The sequence below is a fragment of the Phocoena sinus genome, chromosome 12 (genome assembly GCF_008692025.1).
Source record: "Phocoena sinus isolate mPhoSin1 chromosome 12, mPhoSin1.pri, whole genome shotgun sequence".
Lineage (NCBI taxonomy): Eukaryota > Metazoa > Chordata > Mammalia > Artiodactyla > Phocoenidae > Phocoena > Phocoena sinus.
In genome coordinates this window covers 40,020,888-40,044,107 of record NC_045774.1, presented here as the reverse complement: position 1 = coordinate 40,044,107, position 23,220 = coordinate 40,020,888, and the positions used below count along the sequence as shown (strand labels likewise).

General features: G+C 38.7%; 1 protein-coding gene across 3 annotated transcripts; it reads left to right on the top strand.

The window, feature by feature from the left end:
• Window positions 1-9,402: 9,402 nt before the first annotated feature.
• Window positions 9,403-23,047, top strand: GJA1 (gap junction protein alpha 1). Of its 3 annotated transcripts, none has more exons than XM_032651659.1 (3): window positions 9,461-9,656; window positions 19,048-19,172; window positions 20,137-23,044. In XM_032651659.1, the coding sequence occupies exon 3, from the start codon at window positions 20,153-20,155 to the stop codon at window positions 21,296-21,298; it is 1,146 nt and encodes a 381-aa protein (XP_032507550.1). In that variant the 5' UTR covers window positions 9,461-9,656; window positions 19,048-19,172; window positions 20,137-20,152; the 3' UTR covers window positions 21,299-23,044. The 3 variants fall into 3 exon arrangements, with proteins under 3 accessions (XP_032507549.1, XP_032507550.1, XP_032507551.1); XM_032651660.1 differs by lacking the exon at window positions 19,048-19,172 and adding an exon at window positions 18,555-18,753 and having other exon boundaries at window positions 9,468-9,656; XM_032651658.1 differs by lacking the exon at window positions 19,048-19,172 and having other exon boundaries at window positions 9,403-9,656; window positions 20,137-23,047.
• The last annotated feature ends 173 nt before the right edge of the window (window positions 23,048-23,220 follow it).

Sequence of the window (23,220 nt, the reverse complement as noted above, 5' to 3'; positions counted from 1 at the left end):
AATCTGATGAAAGGCAGAAATTTTCAGTTACAGTAGTTGCACTATTGAAAATGAAAGATAAAGAGCAAATTGTGGAGAAGCAAGAGAAAAATGACATTTTATATATAAGAGAATAATAATCCAATTAATCAGCTCACTTCTCATAAATTATGAGGCCAGAAAAGAGTGGAACATTATGCATGAAAATACTTAAAGAAAAAACTGTCAACCCCAGAATCTATAAAAATAATCCTTGAAAATAAAGGCAAAATAAAGAATAAAGAATAAAAAGCTATAGAACCATCTTAATGCCATCTCAATCAAAATCCCAACAGTTCAATTTTCTTGTTTATCTTTTAAATACTTTGTGTGTATGTGAAAACTGAGAAGATTGTTTTAAAAAATCATATGGAAATGCAGAACCAAGTACAGCCAAGACAATCTTGAAGAAGAACAAAGCTAGAGTACTTATACTATCATATATCAGGACCTATCATAAAAGTATAGTAATTAAGGGAACATGTTATTGGTGCAAAGATAAACAAACTGACCAATGGAACAAAATACAGAGTTCAGAAATAGACCCAGATATGTATGGTCACCTGATTCACAACAAAGATAATACTGAGAAAAGGATGATCTTTTTAATAAATGATGCTGAGTAGACTGAATTTCTATAGCAACAAAAATGTATTCTGACCCCTAATTTATACCATACACAAAATCAACTTCACAGGTATTGTAGATCTAAATGTGAAAGATAAAATAGTAAAACTTTTAGAAGGAAACATGAGAGTATCTTTTTTTAAAAAATATTTATTTATTTGGCTGTGGCAGGTCTTAGTTGTGGCACAGGGAATCTTCGTTGCCTCGTGCAGGATCTTTAGTTGTGGCATGTGGGATCTAGTTCCCTGGCCAGGGATGGAACCCAGGCCCCCTGCACTGGGAGTGCAGGGTCACTGGACCACCAGGGGAGTTCCTAGAGAATATCTTCTTGATTTTAGTTGGAGGAGGCAAACATTTCTTTAAAAGATTCTAAAAAGTACAAACTGTAGAGAGAAAATTTGACAATTTAGACTATATTACATCTACAATTCTTTTGTTAATCAAAAGAAACCCTTAAGCAAGTAAAAAGGCAACCCAGAGAAAGAAAAGCTATTCACAATACACTTACCTGACAAAGGACTCATAGACAGAATAAATAAAGAACTCCTACAAAATGACAGACAACTCAAAAGACCTGTACTAGAATGTTCAGAGGATTTTTATTTATAAAATCCTCAAATTGGAAATTCCCCAAAAGCCCATTAACAGTAGAAAAGATAAATAAATTGTGATATAGTCATACAAGGGGATATTACACATCAATAATAATGAATGATCTATGACGGCCTGCAAGAATATGAATGAAAATGAAAGAAGGCAGACACACAAATAAGTTAACACATTAGCATTATTTTAATAATCATAATAAAGTTTTTAATAATCCCCCCAAAAAAGCCAGACACACAAAATAGTACATTCTTTAAGATTCAACTTAATTATTAAAGAGAAGGGGAAAAATAGGAAAGAATTAATAGTGATTATGCTTATGGAGGAAGTATTAATGAAAGGAAGGGCCTTCAAGGAAAACTACAGGGATGATACTGATGTAATTTTCCATTTCTTGATATGACTGCTGGTTAAACAGGTGTATCTGATTTGCAAAAGTCCTCCAAACTTTACATTCAGGATATGTTCCCTCTTCTTTAAGTATGTTATACATCAAAAAGTTTGTATAAAACAAAAGAGAGGCAGAGGGAATTATCCAAAGCAAAATTAACTAGCAAGTCAGTGGCAAAAGAGGAGTTCTAACTTCCAGCCTGGAATGCAGATCCTTTCGCTCAGAGGCTGGGGACAGAGCGGGGGCTGGACAAAAAGGCCATTATCAGAAGGACCATTTGGTCTGGACCTCCTATTCAGGAAGGACCCCAAATGTGAAGTTTTTATATCACTTCCAAATAAGATTATACATATAGTTAGGAGATAAACTGACATTTTGAAGAGTATGTTCATCAAGAATCTTTAAACATTACCAGCTCATCCTACCTCATGATAAACTATTAAGCAATTATATACTGTTTTAGTAGATCCTGTAATTTATGATATGAATAGCAAAGTTATATATCTTTTTATGGATGAGTGTAATTGAAAAGTCTGATTCACAAACCTGTAGTCTTTTCCCCCAATGGATAAACTGTTTCATAAAAAGCCAAGAAAGTTACTGAAACTCTTTATACAGAAATCCATAAAAGGAGAATCATATCACTGAGCTATATCCATTGCCTCTATTAATGCTTTGGAATTTAAAACAAAAAAAAACTTCTATAATCTATAATAATCAAAGCTTGATTTCTTTCACTTTCCACATGTTAATATTTTGAACTTTAATATTTAAAATCCATTCATACTTTATTCAAGAATGAAAATAAAAGAACTACTAAAATTATTGAGGGGAAATCAGTTATTGGAATGAATCCCATCTAATAGGTTTAAAAAGTCACCTGAATCTTCCAAACACATCAAGTTTGCTGTTTTGACTGGAAATTTTATAAAACAGGATTGCCAGGAGAATACTGAAGACCAACTGTTGCTGATGCTTGTAAGATCAGAAGTTAGGTGATAACAACCTCCTGTCGGTATTTCAACATGAGTGGCCCAAGGCCAGGAAAATGACAGGGGTGCAGGGGTGGACTGAAGAGGGTCAGCGTGAAACATAAAGGAAAGCCCACTGAATATGAATCAGTCTGAACTTCACATGATGTAGGATTCAAGTTACTTATGAAGCAAATATTTAGAAAGCATTATGAAGCATTAAGAACACATATTAACTTCAAACAAAAAGCATTTAAAATAGCTATGCCATTTTTAAAGGTAGATATATAACGTCTTGAGATGGGGCCATTCAAATGTAAAATTGTTAAAATATCCCTATATGTTCTTAAGATGCTCCAATTCTTCTGGTATCTCCTTTCAACTCATGGCTTTTGCTTCCATCTCTTAACACCAGGAAGCCAGGAGCTAATTCCATTTTCCAGGGTACTAAGTTGCACTATATAAGCAATACACAGTTTCCCTGTTTTATGATGTCTGTAATTTACTTTTAAAAACTTCAGCAAAGATGCAGTACTATAAACGTGTGTGTTGGTTGGTTGCATACAGAGTTAGTTACATGTAGAGTATGGGTACTTAATCAAGAATTCATGGCTTGGCATGGGTGGCAAACATACATCAAAAAGGCCACCTCAGAGAGGACTACAAGTGCTTCTGTATTCATGTCTTTGAAACACACCAGATATTTGCTAATTAGCATCCTGAATGTCAGATATGGATTTTTACTGATGAAATTAGTGATTTGTTAATTAGCATAATGGTTGGTAGAAACAGGCTCTCCTTGGTGAAATGAGTGGTATTCAATTTACGTAGATTGGCTATAATCTAGAGACATTTGCATGAACAGAATTTAAGAAACTATTTACTTGACCCCCAAATGGTCATGTATCCAGTCATTGGTTGGAGGATATCCGGTGGCTGAGTCTTTCTATTACAATCAAGTGCTGTTTCTGGAATATTGTCGCTTCTGCTTTAAAAGAACTTTTCAGGCTTCCCTGGTAGTGCAGTGGTTAAGAATCTGCCCGCCAATGCAGGGGACACGGGTTCCATCCCTGGTCTGGGAAAAATCCCACATGCTGCGGAACAACTAAGCCTGTGCGCCACAACTACTGAGCCTGCGCTCTAGAGCCTGCGAGCCACAACTACTGAGCCCACGTGCCACAACTACTGAAGACCGGGCGCCTAGAGCCCGTGCTCTGCAACAAGAGAAGCCACCACAATGAGAAGCCCGCACACTGCAATGAGTAGCCCCCACTCGCCGCAACCAGAGAAAGCCCACATGCAGCAACGAAGACCCAATGCAGCCAAAAATAAATAAATGTATTTAAAAAAAAAAAGAACATTTCATTTCATGCAAGGTGGTAGTCTCAGCACCTCAAAAGAACAGAGAGTTGGGACTTTGTAGAGAATACAAAGCAAGTTGTATGAAATGTTTAGAGTCTGTTTACTAATAGCTGTTTATTAAATAAGTGTCTAAATGTGAAGCCAAACTTGGTCTAAAGCTTGTTTTATTTTGAGCTGGTACTGGTGTCATGAGGGAGTAGCTTTAATACACCTCAGTCTTTTGTGATGTGCACTAATAGGTGCCAAAAAGAACTAAAGGTCAGTTCTATCAAATTTAGGTGAGTTCACAGGCCCCTTGATTCATTTCTGCTCATTCTCATAAGAATTTACATCCTCAGGCTTTTCAAACTGTCTTTGTAAGTCACAACGGTAAACTAATTTTTGTTAATTTTTCTTTTACCATTTCCAAGAATATACTTTCATCTCCATTTTCACCTTCTTAAAACTCCAGTGTCTTAATCCAAAGGTGGAACTTAATGATGGAAAACCTAGCCTCTGCAGGGAATGAGTAGGTTGATGGTTTTGGTCTGAAAGAGCTTTGCATGTCCTTAAGCTGTACTTCACTGGGTGATAATATTCTGACTTTATATTGAGCTGACCTTGGCCTCTAGTGTTCTGTTGTAGGTGACAACATGAATCTCCAAGAATTTAAAAAGTCACCTAAAACTTCCAACAGATTGGACCTTGTTTTTATATCAGTAACCACTTTCCTGCATAACTAACAAACCCTCAGTAGCATAGTTCCTGAGACATAAATATTTGCTAAATGAATTAATGTAAACATTCACAAATGATCCAAAAAATTAACCATGCTTAATGAAAAAGGTGAACAAATTTAAAGTTAAAGTATTAAATAAATGGTTTACCAGTTACTTCTTCTGCTGCTGATTTTCACTCTGTACAGTAGGTGGAGCCAAAGACATATTTATCTACTGGCTGGGAGTCTTTCCCATTAAACAAAACAACACAAAAGATTCTTCCCTTGACAAATACTTTGTGTGTAGCCTCACAGAAAAATTCACTTGGAAATAGGTGTAGGCTAGAGAATAAGTTCAGATTTTACCCAGGTTGAGACAACCTTTTATCCTCAAACCCCTCTCAAGGATGACAGAATGATAAATAAATGGCAAGCAAGTTTCACTTAAGTGAATACTCTGGAGCTCCGAAGTAAATTGTCAGACCCCAGAAATATATCTATTGAAAAAGGAGTCTAGGGCTTCCCTGGTGGCGCAGTGGTTGAGAGTCCGCCTGCCAATGTAGGGGACACGGGTTCGTGCCCCGGTCCGGGAAGATCCCACATGCCGTGGAGCGGCTGTGCCCGTGAGCCATGGCCGCTGAGCCTGCGCGTCCGGAGCCTGTGCTCCGCAAGGGGAGAGGCCACAACAGTGAGAGGCCCGTGTACCGCAAAAAAAAAAAAAAAAAAAAAAAAGAAAAAAAAAAGAAAAGGATTCTAGCACAAGTGGGTAATATATTGGGAAATCTACACTATTCCAAAGGAAATATGGTTGACCAACAGTCACTTTAAGAACTCATTTTCTGGCTGGTTTTACCAATTTTGGTAGAGTATTTCCGAATTTGCATACTTTTGGGGTTGCAAATTAACTTTTTCTCCTTCCTTACAGTCCAATAAACATTAGATAAAATGGAAATTTGGTACCTGGTTAGAGTTATTCTGATGTTAATGAAAGGAAATCCATAAGACAATGCCATCTTAATCCAATACAAAATCATCCTAGACCCTCCCAGTCTTTGATAATCCTTTTATTCTTCTACAGCTGCCTTTGGATTCCCACAGAGGTATTGCAAACTTCAACTCTGATCAACTTGTTCTAATGTGAGAGTCAGCTGATAACCTCATCTACTTTATTTGAGAAGTTACTTTTAAACCTTAGCTTTCTAACATACTCTCTACTTTAAAACATTTTTTTTTTCCTTTATGGTCTTCATTCACTCTTGTTTGAAAGGAGTAACTGCCCTTTTTTCCAAATTTAAGACTCCCCCAAGTACCAGGGTGATATTTTCCTTACAAATAAACCCACTTCCCTTTACCTGATTCTACCTTGCCTCTTTCTTCATTCTTTTTCTTTGCCTGTATTAAATGAGGAAATCCACTGAGGCTGTGTGAGTGCTGTCTTTTTGGCACACTGCCTACATACCATCTCAGTTATAATACCTGTACCTGTGGTTTCAAATAGCAATTCTATGAGTAAAACCCCAAATCTCATAGCAATTTTAAACTGAACTCCACAGCCCATGTTTGAAATTGCCAGCCAGATATCTTCACCAAGATTTTTCAGTTCTTCATACCAAATTTTCCAAGTTGAAATCATTAAATATCTTTCAGCAAATCAGTTCCTCGTCCGGACTTCCTTTTTGTGTGTGTGTTAGTAACATTTTCCCAATCAAAACTCCAAAATCAGTTTCCACACTCCTCTCTTGTCCTCCCCATTCAATCTATCATCAAGTTCTGGTAAATCTACCTTCTTGTCCTTTCTTACTCCTAGTACCCTAGTTCAGATTCTTATAACTTACTCACTCCTCTACCATTACAATATTCTCCTTACTAATCTTCAATCTTTTTCCATCAATTATTTTTTAACATCCATGCTACACATTTAAGTGGGAGTAATCCATCAGAGTTTGTGTGAGATAAGCACTCAAAATCCTTAAAAATTAATCCATTCATCTCTTAAAATTTCAAAAATTGCTATTTTGAAACAAAGGTAAAAATCAAAAAACGCAGTTGGTTTTCATATTAAGAAATACTTCGCACGATTCTGAAAAATAGTCTACTCTTCACTGTGCCAATAATGTGTGTCTCTCAATACACAGAGCAACATGGATAAAACGGAGTCCAAGGCCTGGCTCATGGTGGCACCTAAAGAAATTCTGCAGAGGACAGAACCTCTAAGTGACTGTCCCTCATCTCTCAAAGAGCAGTGTTGCCTAGCACATCAGGCCGCATCTGTTTCTTCTGCATAGACAGGGCCTGGCAGTCAGAGAATATACAGTTCTGAAAAGTCAGTGTTTATACTAATGAAATGGCATTGGCATTTTTAAGAATATGAGAAAAACATTAAAAAAAGCCATCCCACAATTTTTGCAAAAGATTCCGATGGAGATAAGCTTCTAAGGTCAGATGAATGGGATACTTTAAAAAATGTATATTATTGGTCAAAATACAACTCACCAGCACTGCTACAGTGTGAAGTATAATAGGAGTTGCTGCTAGACATTTGGAGAAGCTTCGAGGGGTCCACGAAAGGTAACTGTTGTCAATGTTCCAACAAGGAAGCCATTCAGCGGCCCAGGTCTTCTTGAGCACTCTTACTCATAGGATCAAATCTTGGCGGCATTATTCCAAAAGAAGAGAAGATCACATAGAATGTCTTCATCTTTTATAAAAGATTTTGTGGAAATCACTTTAGAAATAAAAGATATAGTACAGTCCATATGTTAGGAGAACTTATTATTTAATTGCTGGCTAATGTTATGACTAATCTCTTTGGCTTAGAAAATGGTTCAAGCAATTTCCATGAGTAACTTATTTTGGTATAAAGAAGTTCTTTCTTTCTCTTTCCAGTTGGTCACATAAGCAATAGACTAAAAAGAAAAGGTTCCAGAATACTTAGATAACAATTTCATTTTATACACCTAACAAAACAGAATTGGAAATAAACACAACTTTTCATTTAAAAAAACCCCTGTTATAGAATAGCCAATTGCAACTTTTCTTTCATGTAACGAATTCTGAATTAGCATTTTAGGAAATTTTTAAAAATAAAATGGATGATTTCAGTAATCATTGTACTTGATAAATCCTTTTACAAAAGTAAACCAAATATTTACGTAAATTAAATGAAGCATACACTTTTTTTTTAAGGGGAAGGGAAAGCAGATTTTCTTAAAATAAAAAGAATAAATTACATTTTCGTGAATGTGTCCTGAATCAAAGGAAGTAATTTTTAGTTAGGACAAAACAATAAACTCATTTGAAGGAAAGGACAATGTAAATCCAAGACCAAAACAATATTTATGGATTGCTGAGCATGAAAACTTGAAAGTCAGATTATAATTTCCATTTCTTTTTTCCCCTTCTTTAACATAAAGAAAAATGTACCCTTAGAAATAACATAGCCAGCAAATAAGAGAGCAAAACTCTGTCTTAACACTACAACATTTCAAAAGGTGTTTTATTACTTATTTCAATGAATTGAAACTTAGGGAGAGGTATCTATCAGAAAATATTTGCCATCCTCTCCTTTTCTGATATCTGTACTACTGAGAAGAGTAAAGAGTATTAAGGCTGGATGTGTTTGCTTTGTTTCCAAAAAATAATGATCAAGAGATTTCCCTGCCCAACCTCAGGAGCATCACTGAAGCCAGTTTATGGGAATTGTCCTACCACAGCCCTTTAGTATGGCATCTGGAGAGTCCTCAAAGGACCTACCCACTCTAAGATTGAGGCCACATGACTCAGGCTATTATAAACCCTAATGCGGAGTGCTGAAGAGGGAGGACCATGGAAGTAGTGGAAAAGCACATAAAAATTATATGCAGACCTCTGCTGTCATCAGGCAGAAAACTATCCAGTGGGTTTTAGAGAGGGAGATGGTCTCAAGAAAGGTTGATAGTTTTGGGACCCACTTAATGCCAACTTAACATATGAGTATTTCATAAAAATATCCTGACATTTCACTACAAAAGAGATTTCATTTTTAGTGAGTTGGCATGAATGGGGCTGAGATATTATAAATCTTCAGTTCCCTGGAGATCTGGCAGAGGTTAGATATCAAGATTTTCACAGTCAAAATGTATTATATATTATACAGTTATAACTATTGTTACATAAAAGTACATTGGTTTTGCTAAACTGCAGTAAAGAATAAAATTCAAAGCAGTCACGGGGATGGAAGGTGGATTTGGGATGGGCATACCACCATAAAATGTTCATTTCTGACATTTCTCTCTCCCATCTCCATTTCCTCTGTTCACTGTCCCTACTTAAACTAAGAGGAAAGGAATTAGCTCATCAAATAACTCACTCACACGCACCTTTATCTTCACACACCTTGGCCAGTAGGAAACAAGTATGTCTTGGCTATACTCTTTTCCACCACATTAATTTACTGTAATATTACAGTAAGTAAAATTTTGGAAAAGGTAGTAATATTCTAAAATACACTGCTTTTTATCATCCCTGGACTTTTGGTGAAAAAAGCGCTAACTAAAACCCATAATTGTTTTTGTAAGGAGCAACTACAAGCACGTCTCTAATGCTATTTCATTTCTCTAGTCAGCAGATTTAAAGTACAGCTTTATCCGGGCTGGTTACTCCTCTTTGCTTCTTCTCCCCCACCCTTCCACATTCGCCGGCCTCCTCTCCACTCTCCTGCCCGCCTTTCCTCTTCCCCGCCCCTTTCTTTTAGTCCCTCCTCCTTGTTGAGTCAGTGGCTTGAAACTTTTAAAAGCTCTGTGCTCCAAGTAAGAAAAAAGCTTTTATGAGGTATCAGCACTTTTCTTTCATTAGGGGGAAGGAGTGAGGAAAGTACCAAATAGCTGCAGACTTTTAAACTTTAAATAGACAGGTCTGAGGGCCTGGACTTGTTTTTGCATTTGACTTCATTCTCTGAGGAGTTCAATCACTTGGCGTGACTACTTCACTTCTTTCAAGAGAAACAGTAAGTTTTTTAAAAAGATCTTTACCTATTCCTTTCTTTTTCTACAAGAAAAACTTTTCTAAAGTTTTAAAATTTGTTAAATGTAGCTTTCACATGATATTGTAAAGGGAATGATGAACTTGAAAGTGTCTATAGTTTTAAACTTAAAATTGAACTTACGGTATTTACTTTTTGACTGTTAAAAAGTTTTCTTTTAATAATGCAACAGGTAAATAAGATTCAGATCTTTCTGATTAGAATCAGAATATTAGAATAAAGTTACTGGATATTTGGTTCTCCATTTTAGAGGATAATTTTACTTTTTTGGGTAATCAGTAATAGTCTAGGTGCTTTGTAACTTTGAGGGGGGCGGGGTTAGGGGGCCTAGGTTGGGGGTTTGACTGACAACAGCAGAAAAATCAAAGTGCAAATTTGCTTAGCGTGCTTGCTATAGAATTCTACTCTTTGTACTTTTTCATATGGAAATCTTGATTGATGTTCTATAGCCTTGCAAAGCAAACTTCTTAACAAAGTGCTTTGTTAAGACGTTGCTGCTTGACTTCCACGTGGTCCCTCCCTAGAATTTTACCCGGTAAACAAAAAGGTATGAAAATCAGAGCTGTAATATTGAGGTTCTTAGAGCAACAGTAAAGGGTTACTTTGTATTAGCACCCACTATGCAAAAATCTTGAGACCCTCAGGAGAGCCACCACTGAGTCGACCACGCTGGCGGTTCAGGAGGTGAAATCCCTTGAATGGGTGGTGGTTACTTAACAAAGCATTAACAGAGAGAGAACGGACGTTTAGAAGAGACTATATGCCAGGGTGCATTTCCAAAACGGTCTCCTAAGACAGAGGCTCCTAGAAAGAATAGGAAACGAAATTTGTTAAATCGGCGCCTTAGAGGGAGCTACCTCCCCCCAGCCCCACGCCCCCGCCGCCTTCCGCTTGTCCGAACCTGTAGCAGACTTCAGAGCTCTTGGGCAACATTTTTGAGTTTGAGCCGCAGGGTGCGGTGCTGCCAGTAGGCAAAGATAACACTGATTTGTTATTTTAAAGGGCTCAGTTTCTTACGTGCTCTTATGGGTAACACACATTCAGTTAGCCAGAAATGCAACCGTGCGTTTTCGTGTCCGGTAGGGATTTTGTCTGTTCTAACTCCACAGACTAATTAGTTTAAATTCTTGGTGTGACCCTGCAGTTTGAAGTATTTGCACCAGAGAATGCTGAAAAGCAAATAAAAATGAACGCTTTGCGGAACGAGGACGGGGGCCTGGGGCCGGGAGGGCTCGGGGAGCCTCCTGCCATCTTATCATCTGCCCGGCTCGCCCGGGGCTCCTGCACTAACGAGCCTCCGCGCTTTTGAAACGTTTGCTGAGAAGTTTTCCTCAAATCCTCACGGTCAAACCCAGCGCAGGTCCGAGTTCCGCCACTGGAAAGGAAGGGGGAGGGGGAGAGATGGACTGTGGCCAAATGGTAAAAGAAGAGCAAGTGATTAATTGAATTAAATGTGTCAATCTAATTTCCCTTCCAAAACCCGCACCCGCAGTGTCCTTTTTTTTTTTTTTTTTGGAACTTGTTGAATGCTACTGTATAAAGCATAAGGAAATCTGAGTACCTTGGGAATTACAAGTGCCTAAATGGCACTTGTAACTCTTCTGTAAATTCTCAAAACTTCCCAAGATAGGGATGGGGTGGGGAGAGCGGAGGAAGCCCCATAATGAAATGAGTAAAGAGTTCATGACGTGTCCAGAGGCAGATCAGAATTCGGAAACTCAAACCTTGAGTTCCCAGCAGCGGCTCGCCCACCCTTATCCTCTTGGCTGGCCATCCAGATGTTTACAGAGCATCTCTGATAAAGCTTATCAAAAGCTCTCCTTGACCAACCTCATCCTCACCCTAGGGCGTGCCTGTGTTTCTCTCCAGGAGTACAAAGTGGGGGTGGGAAGAGGAGAGCTATAAACTGTTGGAAAAATAGACGTGGCTTTATTTGGAGGTGGGTTTAATTTCTTCTGCTTCCCAAACCAAGCTGGTAATGAAAAGATGCTTAATCTCACCTTCTGATAATTGGGCACACTTGAACTCAGTCTAAAATGCCTCAGGCAGTTTGAAGAGTAGATTATGAAAAATTTTTAAAAAACCTAACTTATACAAGGATTGCCAAGAATAAAATCCTGCAATAATGCAGAGACCTCATTAAATTAACCCTGTCTCAAATAATGAAAAAAGCCAAGTAGAAAACCCTTCAGGAGAAAGGATAATTCTTCTATGTAGGCCAGATTGCCAGAAGGTTACTCTGTCCTAGCAGTGTGTATGTCTGGTGCTTTGTAGTTTCCAAAGTCAGTATAGTTATCACCTGTCCTTTGCCTGGAAAATGCAGTGGTAATGCTTTGATCCTACTCTCTTCACTGTTTAAATATGTTCCACATTTTTCTACTACCTTTTATAGTTTATCAGTGCCACTCCATTCACTCAATTCCTGGCCCTTTACAGTGTAATTCTTACATTGCTGACCCTGGGAAACACAGTTCCAAGCAAGTGTCTGAAAGGGTGTGTTTTCAGATATCGAGAGTTGTTTTGTTACGTACATGTTTCCAGTTCCTGCGTAGAGAAGGATGGAAACCTCACATTACAGTGCATTCCTTCATTTCTCTGATGATATCCAGAGGGGTAGCTTGGTATGAGCCTCAGAGCCTCTGTATGATACTGAGGGAAGGGAATGAGGAAAGTCACCAGTGATTAATACCTTCTACTCCACCTTTCCTGTTCTGATCTGACTTCCCTTCAAGATTCTTAATTGTTTGAATAGATTGTTGGAGCATATTCACACACGTTAAGTTGGTTCAGCTCTAGGGAGACAAGTTATTAATTATTAATTATCTAGTGTTTACCATTAATGTCAATATTCAGTATAGATGAGTCGAGTTTAAAAAAATATCCCCAGAATGTCTCCTCAACGGGAGTCCCCCCCCCCAACCTCCTTCGGGTAACTACCTAAATTCTTCACTTTGTCTCCACTTTGCCTGTCTAGATTCACCATTTGGCTATGTATGTACATACTGTCTTTTGCCAAAGTTAAAACACAAACCAGGGTGAGCCATATATATATATATATATATATATATACACACACACACATATATATATATACACACATATATATATACACATATATATATAAATTTTTTCTTTAAGAATTTCTTAACTTTCAATAACTTGCACATCCAAGCTTTCCTAGCTTTCTAAATAGTTTCTTAAAAATATGTGTTTTGGGACTTCCCTGGCGGTCCAGTGGTTAAGACGCCGCACTTCCACTGCAGGGGGCACGGATTTGATCCCTGGTCAGGGAACTAAGATCCCACATGCCACGCAGGATAGCCAAAAAAAAATGTGTTTTATGGAATGTTTAAAAGTTACAGTAATATAGAAAATATATAGTGTTTTTTAGCAATTTCTGTAAGGCAGATACATTCTATAGTTTATGACTTTTTCCATGATTTAGAGGAGATGCCTCCAAATAGAAACACAAAGACCCTCTTCATGGTCTTTTCTCCATATTAATTGATAAAGGGTAAATTCCTCCTTCTCATAAATCTCTTTGAGGTTGCTAAAATAGCGATATTGTACTCATTACAGGAGCATCTAGAAAACTAATTTTGATTACCATTAGGCAAATGTTAATCACTTCTTAGTTGCTATTTTGCTAAAGAAAGGATGCCAAAGTTAGAAAATAAGTGGGCTATATCTATATCTAAAATTCATTTAAAGAGTAATAGCTAAACTTTATTGAGCTTTTATTACGAGCTTCATGTGCATAAGATATTCATTCAATGCTCATTAAGGAAAATAGACTGCTCTTAATCAATACACTTGTGAGGGCTCTAAGAGTGTGTTTATATGATGACAAAATAACTAGGCTGTTCAATAAAAATAGTAAATTTGGAGGTGACATTTGGGGGAAGCACCAAAACTGATAGAAATAGCGTTATTTTAAAGTCCATCCAATCACAATCTAAGAACATGGTTTTTAGCCTGCAGCTTCTGACTTAGGCTCTTTCCTCTAGCACCCCTCAAGTGACCATTAGAAACTTCCATTAGTAGGGGAGTTGAGTGGTAGCTATCGGACTAGGGGAGGGGATTGTCTCTTTGGATGGAGTCCCTCACTCCTCAACTCCCATCTCATCTCATTGTTCTGTGGAGGCTGATGTGTGCTGACAGGGTGATGAAAAAGGGTGAGGGCCATGGAAAGAAGGCTTGTTAGTGTGTTCCCCATCCTACCTCCCTCAAAAAAGCAATGCCACACATCAGATACCTGCAGAAATGTAGCAGTATTTCAGTCTTTACAAAGGAATCTAAGGCTAATCAGGGAGCCATGAGACAGAATTTTAAATAGAACAGAGGTTTACACGGAATAGGTTTGATACATCACAGAGTTAGGCTAACTACCCAGGTATAAGGAAGCAAAGGTTGTATATTACCTGATGAACTGAGAAGATACATTTTCTTTTTTTTTTTTTTTTTTTTTTTTTTTGGATATGCGGGCCTCTCACTGTTGTGGCCTCTCCCGTTACGGAGCACAGGCTCCGGACACACAGGCTCAGCGTCCATGGCTCACGGGCCCAGCCGCTCTGCGGCATGTGGGATCTTCCTGGACCGGGGCACGAACCCACGTCCCCTGCCTTGGCAGGTGGACTCTCAACCACTGCGCCACCAGGGAAGCCCTGGGAAGATACATTTTCTATGGTACTGATTCAAATCACTTAACATCCTAACATACACTCAAACTATATAGAGATGCTATATTAACCAGGGTTGATATCAGCTGTTATTCTTCTGTTCCGAGCCCTAATCTTACCCCGAGATTTATCATTCTTGAAATAAACACAAGTTTTAACAGATTATTTCTTCTATTGCAAGGCACTGTGGGGTCTCTTTCGGCGACAATTGAATTGTGTAGTCCAGTCAGAATTAGACAGTCAGAATTGGACCGAACAAGGTTTTTTTTTTGGTGGTGGTGTTTTAAAATCTTAACCTGTAAAACAGCATAATAGTGAAACTGCATAAATGTCTATGATACCTGGTGCAGTTCTGCAAGAATCCCAAATCACTATGACCTTGTGTAATAAATTCAAGACCTTGTTTAACAAATTCTTTGTTAAAGAGCCTGTTTTCTTAATTCAGTCATATTGCCTGTTCAGGAATCATTTAAAGTATGTTGTTTCAGACAGTTCTCTGTTACAGCAATTATCACTTGAAAATTTAATAGTCCGTGTAATATGAGATGCTGACAATACCACTTTTTTTTTTTTTTTTTACTGTGGAAGTCTCTTTTTAATTAATTTGAAACTTAAGAAGTTTGGGATATATAACTATAATTAAGAGAGTCCCAAGGAGATAGTAAGCAAACAAACAAAACTGGTGAAACCTAGTACCTTTCTTTGTACAAGCCGCTTTTAATTCATTCAATAGATATTCACTATCTCTTAAATCTTTTAAGCACTGGAGATACAGCAGTGGACAAAAGAAACTCCCTCATGGAGCTCACAATCTAGCTGAGGAAAGCAGATAGTGAAAAGTCCTTGTCATGGAGGCAGACAAACAATAAACAAGTAAATACTTAATGTGCCAAGTAGAGCTAAGGGCCATTAAAAAACAAAAACAGAACAAGGGGAGTAGCAAGTGACAGGCCTAGAGTGCTGGCTGATGAGGTGATACCAGAACAAGCCATGGGGATGGAACCAAGCTGATCAAGGCAGATCGGCTTGTTAGTTTTTCAAGACTGACTGAGGAGAATAGATTGGCGAGCAGGGTAACTAGGGTCTTGACATATAACCTGAAGAAAGATGACAAGTAACCTGATGATGACTGAGATCAGGCTAAGAGCAGGGGTGGTGGTGAGACTCATAGTCTGTTTTGGGTGGAAGATAAAACCTATAGAATTTGCAGATAGGTTGAATGTAGATTATGTTAATTATGTGTGGGTATGCATATTACCAAAAACACATCTGGCTGTTGTAACTATAGAGGAATGGTCACAACTGAGCCCACTCAAAGACATTTACTGCAAGGGAGAGGGGTTCTTACAAAAATTAAAGAAAAACATTAGGAGAGTTTACAGTTTAGTTTTGGGGCTTATAGTATTTTTTTGTTTGGGCCACACCCTAGGGCATGCTGGCTCCTAGTTCCCCAACCAGGGATTAAACCTGTGCCCCCTGCAGTGGAAGCTTGGAGTCTTAACCACTGGACTGCCAGGGAAGTCCCAAGGGGCTTATAATGTTTGGTTTAGGATATTAGAAACACACACAGTACTTCCGCCCGCCCCACCCCCCAAATCCATTAAGTGGATTTTTATCAGGAAGCACTCCTATTTACCTTTATTTTATTTTAGTTCCCCACTCTCAACTCATTACAGTGTCTCTTCTTGGGAAAATCTTTAAAATTGGGAGTAAATTATATTCTAATTCTCCTAATAATTATTAGAACATTAATGACACAGCAAAGTGTCTAACTTTGGCCCAGTGATTTGTTTATATGGCTCTGGAACAGGGGACGGTCAAAAGTAACTTAAAATAGAAGTTTTCTTTTTTCATTTTGAATAAAGCATTTGAGTCCTTGTGCTCTTGGGGAGCAGCCGATGGAGGTGGAGGGACAGGGGGCTGTACAGTAAAGGGTAAGCTCAGTTCCCAGCTGCCCAGAGACCTCTGCTCCCTATACTAACCCTGCCCCCCCATCCCCTTGACCTTTTTAGACACTCAATCCCTTTCTGCTCTCCTGCCATTTCCCCACTCCTAAATATTTTGAATGAGAAACGAGACAGAGCACCAAAAAATGTCAAGAAACATTTGCCTCTTGGCCTGAAAACTTACTTCAGAATCACCTGGTGCATTTGTTTAGAAAAAGAAAAAAAAACAAAAGAATGATTCACAGCCACCCCCCACCCTCACCCCATGATATTCATTCAAACTGGTGAGTGTCAGGAATGTATGTTCTTAACACATGCTGCTAAGTGATTCTGATGCCCTTTGGGAACCTGCAAAGGGCCCAGAGGGTCCTTGGGCGGGTCACACCTGGCGTGACTGGTTTTTGGCTTCTAGTCTAGAGGGCCATGAAGAGCAATGGAAAATGTGATCTAACATGGTACATAGAGGACACAAGAAGGACGGTCCAGCTACTGTCAAGCATATGCTCCTAATGAGAAGTTTGTACAACTCCTTAACCTAGACCTTAATCTACATATAAATTTCCACCCTGGGAACCTAGAGGTGAAGGCATGAATATACAGGATATATGCTCAACTGCCATGATGTTATCATATATCAAATAAGGAATATACCTGTCTCATACTAGTGAATGTGAATGGGGTATATAGTCTGTAAATCAATGCTAGGGATTCTGTAAACATAATTATGACCTCTTCTTATAAAAGGGCATTACTTTTTCAACTATGACTTGGAAAAATGAAAATAATAATGGGGATGAGGGGACAACCAGTTGATAGAACTTTTAATTCACAGCAAAGTGAATGACTACCAAAAAGATAACGGCATTATAAGCCATCACGTTAAACATTATCTGATGGTCTCTATGATAGTGCTAATAACAGGTCTCTACATGTTGCAGGATACTAGGTGTCCAATTGGATAATTCATCTCATTCAGATAAAAGAGTATAACTCAGTTAATGCCAATGACAACTGGGTGGCTGCTTAAAGAAAAGACAACTTGGCTACTACCTAGAGAGCTGTCCAGTGACCCAGTTCACATAGTGTGGCACTACAGGGTATTTTTGTGGCATCTCAGAATTATATGAAACTCAAGTTTTATTTTTCCATAGAGTGTAAAGAAACTTAGTAATTAATTGCCACAAGCATCTACATATTTTACTTTGAATAATAATGAAACACTGACTAAAATGACAACTTCTCAGTGTACCTGAAGCACGTTAAGTTTTTCTTGAGCTTGATCATCGCGTGAATGTGAAGAGATGTGTGCAGTTTATCATTTTATACTTGATTGTTTTTGTCATTCATCCCCACCCCCGCCCCAAAACTAGAGTATTGAGCAAAAGCAGATGACACTGGCAAAATATTGTAATTCTCTACACAGAATCGGGACCAATTTACACATCATCACATCGAAACTGTCTATTGATAGAGCTTCAAAAATTCTGTTCTATTTGTTTGACCCTCACGGACTGTGCTTCTTCATTCCCAGTGTAGTGTCTTCTGCTAAATTGTAGTTTCTTTCTTTTACATTCTCTCATATCAAACTGTCGGTCAAAGCTAAATTACTGCCTCTCTTCAAGCTTTTCAAGCTTTCCCCTGGCTATTTCACTCCCTTTGTCAGTCCTACAAGCCTTTGTTCTTGTTTGACTGCTCTTTCCATACATCAATTTCACTTTCGCTTCACAATCTAAAATGGCCCTTCCTAGAGGTGAAGCTCCCTTTTTTATGACCACTGGCAGGGGGGCGTTATTTACTGTAACTTGCCCACCCACCTCCAACCTTTACCACTCACCTCCAACCTTTACCCATCACCCACCCCCCCTTTCTTTGGCACCAGTCTCTGGGCTGTCATCAAAAATACTCACTGACTGCTAATTTAGATAGCTGATACATTTTCAGTTTATGGATCAGCCATCTTTTCTTTGTTCCATCCAGGAAATCCCAGGCCAGGTTTCCAATTCATTTTTTTCTGGCCTCTATAGCTAGGAGGTACAGGCATTAGACAGAAATGTAATATTGCTTGGTGGGGAAGAAGATTCCCATGGACCTCATTTACTTCCCACAAGGAGAAGATGGCTTATAGTTTAATACCAGGTGAAAAATTCTTTATATCCAGACAACAAACATATTTCTAGGAAGTCTATATAATCCTACTTTTAGTTATACTATTTTTTTTTTTTTTTTGCGGTACGCAGGCCTCTGTTGTGGCCTCTCCCGTTGCGGAGCACAGGCTCTGGACGCGCAGGCTCAGCGGCCATGGCTCACAGGCCCAGCCGCCCTGTGGCATGTGGGATCTTCCCGGACCGGGTCACGAACCCGTGTCCCCTGCATCGGCAGGCGGACTCTCAACCACTGCGCCACCAGGGAAGCCCCAGTTATACTATTTAAAATTCAGTAAGCTCCTGAAAAGTCTTTGCTTTGCTTGTTTTTAATTATTAAATAATCTTTGACTACTTCATCCCATTCTGAACCCTCCAATTACTCTCTGCTGAAAATTAGACTATATTCTCTCTGGCTGCCACATGCAATTATTCATTTCTTACCAGATTTCAGCCCCCGCTAAGATTGTATATGTTAAAGCACGGAAACATTTCTAACGTTAACCCGGCTTTGCTATAATTTTAAGACCAGTGTCGTGCATTGGGAAGCCTTGGTCTTGGGATTGAAAGTCTTTTTCTGGCTCTACAGATAGCTGAATATTTCCTATATACTTAAGACCTCAATTTTCATCAGTTAAAAGGACTATTGGCATTAGAAGAATAAATTGAACTAAAAAGCTTTTGGGATTCCTGTCATATCAGCCCCAATAACGGGTAAGTCCTAGGCTTGAGATATCTAGGTATTGATAGGAAGTTAAATAGAGTGCGTGGGCTGAGGGCCCAAAGCCCAGTAAAGGAACTTACTTGTACAGCAATCCAAAGATTAAAACCAATCCTTTTTACTAGAGATAACACTAAAGTTGTCTTTTTATTTCTCAGGCTATAATTAGTATCGAGGTCAATTGGACTCTTACTTGAAATGTGATGTGCATTTAGTCTTGTTTTTTGAAAGTACGTTCCTGCATCTAGGGACACAGTGTGTCAAAATGGTGTGTTTCAGCACAACGTATTTTCCTCTGGGCAGAAGACAGACTTCTGAACCACATGAGTCACTGCTTAAGAAGAAACAGAGAAGTATAAATGACTACACTGTAGAGTATGCACAAATGACACTTGAATTACCAAGGAGAAACATTTCAGGATACAATTAGGAATAAAGTACTATATGTAATAGGAATGAGGTTTGAAAACAGGTTGCATGCATGTGCATGGGTATGGGTGTTCTTACCTCAATTCTTAGGTACCCATGCTTTTTGAATACCACATATCAGCATTTTGCTTGGGTGTGCATGCAGACACAGGCCTATCGGGTAAGAACAGTCCTCTCATTGGACCGTCCAGGGGGATAAAATAAGCAGAGACACTTAGCGCAGACAACTTCTCAAGTCACGTGGTAAGACAGTGGTTGAGCAAGTAATACATCTTCGCAAAGTTAAGATCGCAATTTACTCTGCTGTTTCGAAGATTTAGCGTATCTCAAGAAAATTTGAGAGCTCTTTTCAGGGGAAAATGGAAGAGTTTGCACTTGTGGCTTTTTTGTTTGTTTATTTGTTTGTTTTTGAAGAGCGCTAGAAAGATAGGAGATCTTTTACAGTACTTTGACTGCTGGCTGAAAGAAACTGTATATTAAACTAACAATCTGTGGCCTATGATCATTTAGTTGTCTTTTTCTTTTCAGGTGGTGCCCAGGCAACATGGGTGACTGGAGTGCCTTAGGCAAACTCCTTGACAAGGTTCAAGCCTATTCTACCGCTGGAGGGAAGGTGTGGCTGTCAGTCCTTTTCATTTTCCGAATCCTGCTACTGGGAACAGCAGTTGAGTCAGCCTGGGGTGATGAGCAGTCTGCCTTTCGCTGTAACACTCAACAACCTGGTTGTGAAAACGTCTGCTATGACAAATCTTTCCCAATCTCTCATGTGCGTTTCTGGGTCCTGCAGATCATATTTGTGTCTGTTCCCACACTCTTGTACCTGGCTCATGTGTTCTACGTGATGCGAAAGGAAGAGAAACTGAACAAGAAAGAGGAGGAACTCAAAGCCCAAACTGATGATAGGAATTTGGAGATGCACTTGAAGCAGATTGAAATAAAGAAGTTCAAGTATGGCATCGAAGAGCATGGCAAGGTGAAAATGCGAGGGGGTTTGCTGCGAACCTACATCATCAGTATCCTCTTCAAGTCTGTCTTTGAGGTAGCCTTCTTGCTGATCCAGTGGTACGTCTATGGATTCAGTTTGAGTGCTGTTTACACTTGTAAAAGAGATCCCTGCCCGCATCAGGTGGACTGCTTCCTTTCTCGTCCCACAGAGAAAACCATCTTCATCATCTTCATGCTGGTCGTGTCCTTGGTGTCTCTTGGCTTGAACATCATCGAACTCTTCTATGTCTTCTTCAAGGGTGTTAAGGATCGCGTGAAGGGAAAGAATGATCCTTACCACACTACCAGCAGCCCACTGAACCACGCCAAAGACTGTGGATCTCCAAAATATGCTTATTTCAATGGCTGCTCCTCCCCAACCGCTCCCCTCTCACCCATGTCTCCTCCCGGGTACAAGCTGGTTACCGGAGACAGAAACAATTCTTCCTGTCGCAATTACAACAAACAAGCAAGTGAGCAAAACTGGGCTAATTACAGTGCAGAACAAAATCGAATGGGGCAGGCAGGAAGCACCATCTCTAACTCCCACGCACAGCCTTTTGATTTCCCTGATGACCACCAGAATTCTAAAAAGCTCGATGCTGGCCATGAACTACAGCCTCTAGCCATTGTGGACCAGCGACCTTCCAGCAGAGCCAGCAGTCGTGCCAGCAGCCGACCTCGGCCTGATGACCTAGAGATCTAGGTCCAGTCTTGAGAGTATAAAGATTCCACTCAATTGTGGAGAAGAAAAAGGTGCTATAGAAAGTGCACCTTAGGTGTTCATTTTTTTTCCAGTGGAGGTGGTACTCAACAGCCTTGTCACGAGGCTTAGAAAACACAAAGACATTAGAATACCTGGTTCACTGGGGGTGTTAGGGATAGGCAGGTGGAGAGGGAAGGGATGAGGGAGGTACATGTTGGTATTTAATGTAGTTGATTCAAAGAACTTAAATTTTAAATAAAAGTTGCATTAGGTGATCCATAGTTAAGGGCTTTTTCTTCCCCACACACCCTTAAGAATACTTCTGTGTATGTGAAAGAGTGGGTGGGTGATATTTTTGGTTAAATACTTTTTTGTTTTACCAAGAAACTGAAATAACTTTAGCCAGGAGAAAATACTTCCTGAACATCCTACTTCTCTTTATCAAGAAGAAGGCAGAGGATTGTCCTTATGTCCCTGCTAAAACATTCCATTGTTAAAATTTGCACTTTGAAGGTAAGCTTTCTAGGCCTGACCCTCCAGGTGTCAATGGACTTGTGCTACTATATTTTTTATTCTTGGTATCAGTTAAAAGTTCAGACACGGCCCACAGAAGAAGACTTTCCATGCATTTGCAAATCTCAGCCAGTTTTACGTACATTCTTTTTTACATCCACGTTATTATTACCATCACTTTGCATCATTCCTCAACTACTATTCACATTCATTTGATGATTTCTGTAGACATTTAAAAAACAGTTGGGATATCACTTACCATTTTTTGAGTTATAGTCAGGGAAGCAAGCCATGCTCAATGTTTAACAATCACTTGTATGTGAATGTGTGTGGAAGAGTGTGTTTTATTTGTCATGTATTGGTACAAGCAGATGCAGTATAAACTCACAAACACAGATTTGAAAATAATGCACACATGGTGTTCAAATTTGAACCTTTCTCATGAATTTTGTGGTGTGGGCCAATATGGTGTTTACATTATATAATTCCTGCTGTGCAAGTAAAGCACATTTTTTTTTTCCCCTAAAATGTTTTTTCTCCATGTGTCCTATTATGGATACTGGTTTTGTTAATTATGATTCTTTTTTTTTTTCTTTTTTCTTTTTTTAGAATATAGCAGTAATGCTATTGCTGAAATGAATGATTTTCTTTCTCTGAAATATAATCATTGATGCTTGAATGATAGAATTTTAGTACTGTAAACAGGCTTTAGTACTTAATGTGAGAGACTTAGAAAAAATGCTTAGAGTGGACTATTAAGTGTGCCTAAATGAATTTTGCAGTAACTGGTGTTCTTGGTTTTGTCCTACTTATGCACATTAATTCAGAACTTTTATTCTATCATGAGTTTGACAGTCTTTTGGAGTAACCAGCAACTTTGATGTTTGCACTAAGATTTTATTTGGAATGCAAGAGAGGTTGAAAGAAGTTTCAATAGTACACATGTAACTAATTTATTTGAAATCTATCCTAAAGAAATCTACCAGTTTCTTCAAATGTCTTTTTAAAATTCATCACGGATGATTAGTGAAAATGCAGAGTATCATACTTTTCTTCTTGCATGTCAACTACATAAGCAGTTTTGTACAATGAGAAATACTAATTTGTTTGACATTCCATGTTAAACTACTGTCATGTTCAGCTTCATTGCATGTAATGTAGACCTAGTCCATCTGATCATGTGTTCTGGAGAGTGTTCTTTATTCAATAAAGTTTTAATTTAGTATAAAGATAGCCTTTATATCCCATGTGATTTTTTAAAACTTTTATTGCATCAATTCACAATTATCAAAGACATTTCCATTGGTTATGAGGGTATGGGCAAATAAGATCCACAAGATTCCAGAATCTTTAAAAGGACAGTATTTATTATTAGCTAGATTCAGTGCAACATTGATTAACATATTTGG

Excerpts from the sequence above, each read along its gene's own strand:
- GJA1 (XM_032651658.1), top strand. The coding sequence starts at position 20,153 with ATGGGTGACTGGAGTGCCTTAGGCAAACTCCTTGACAAGGTTCAAGCC.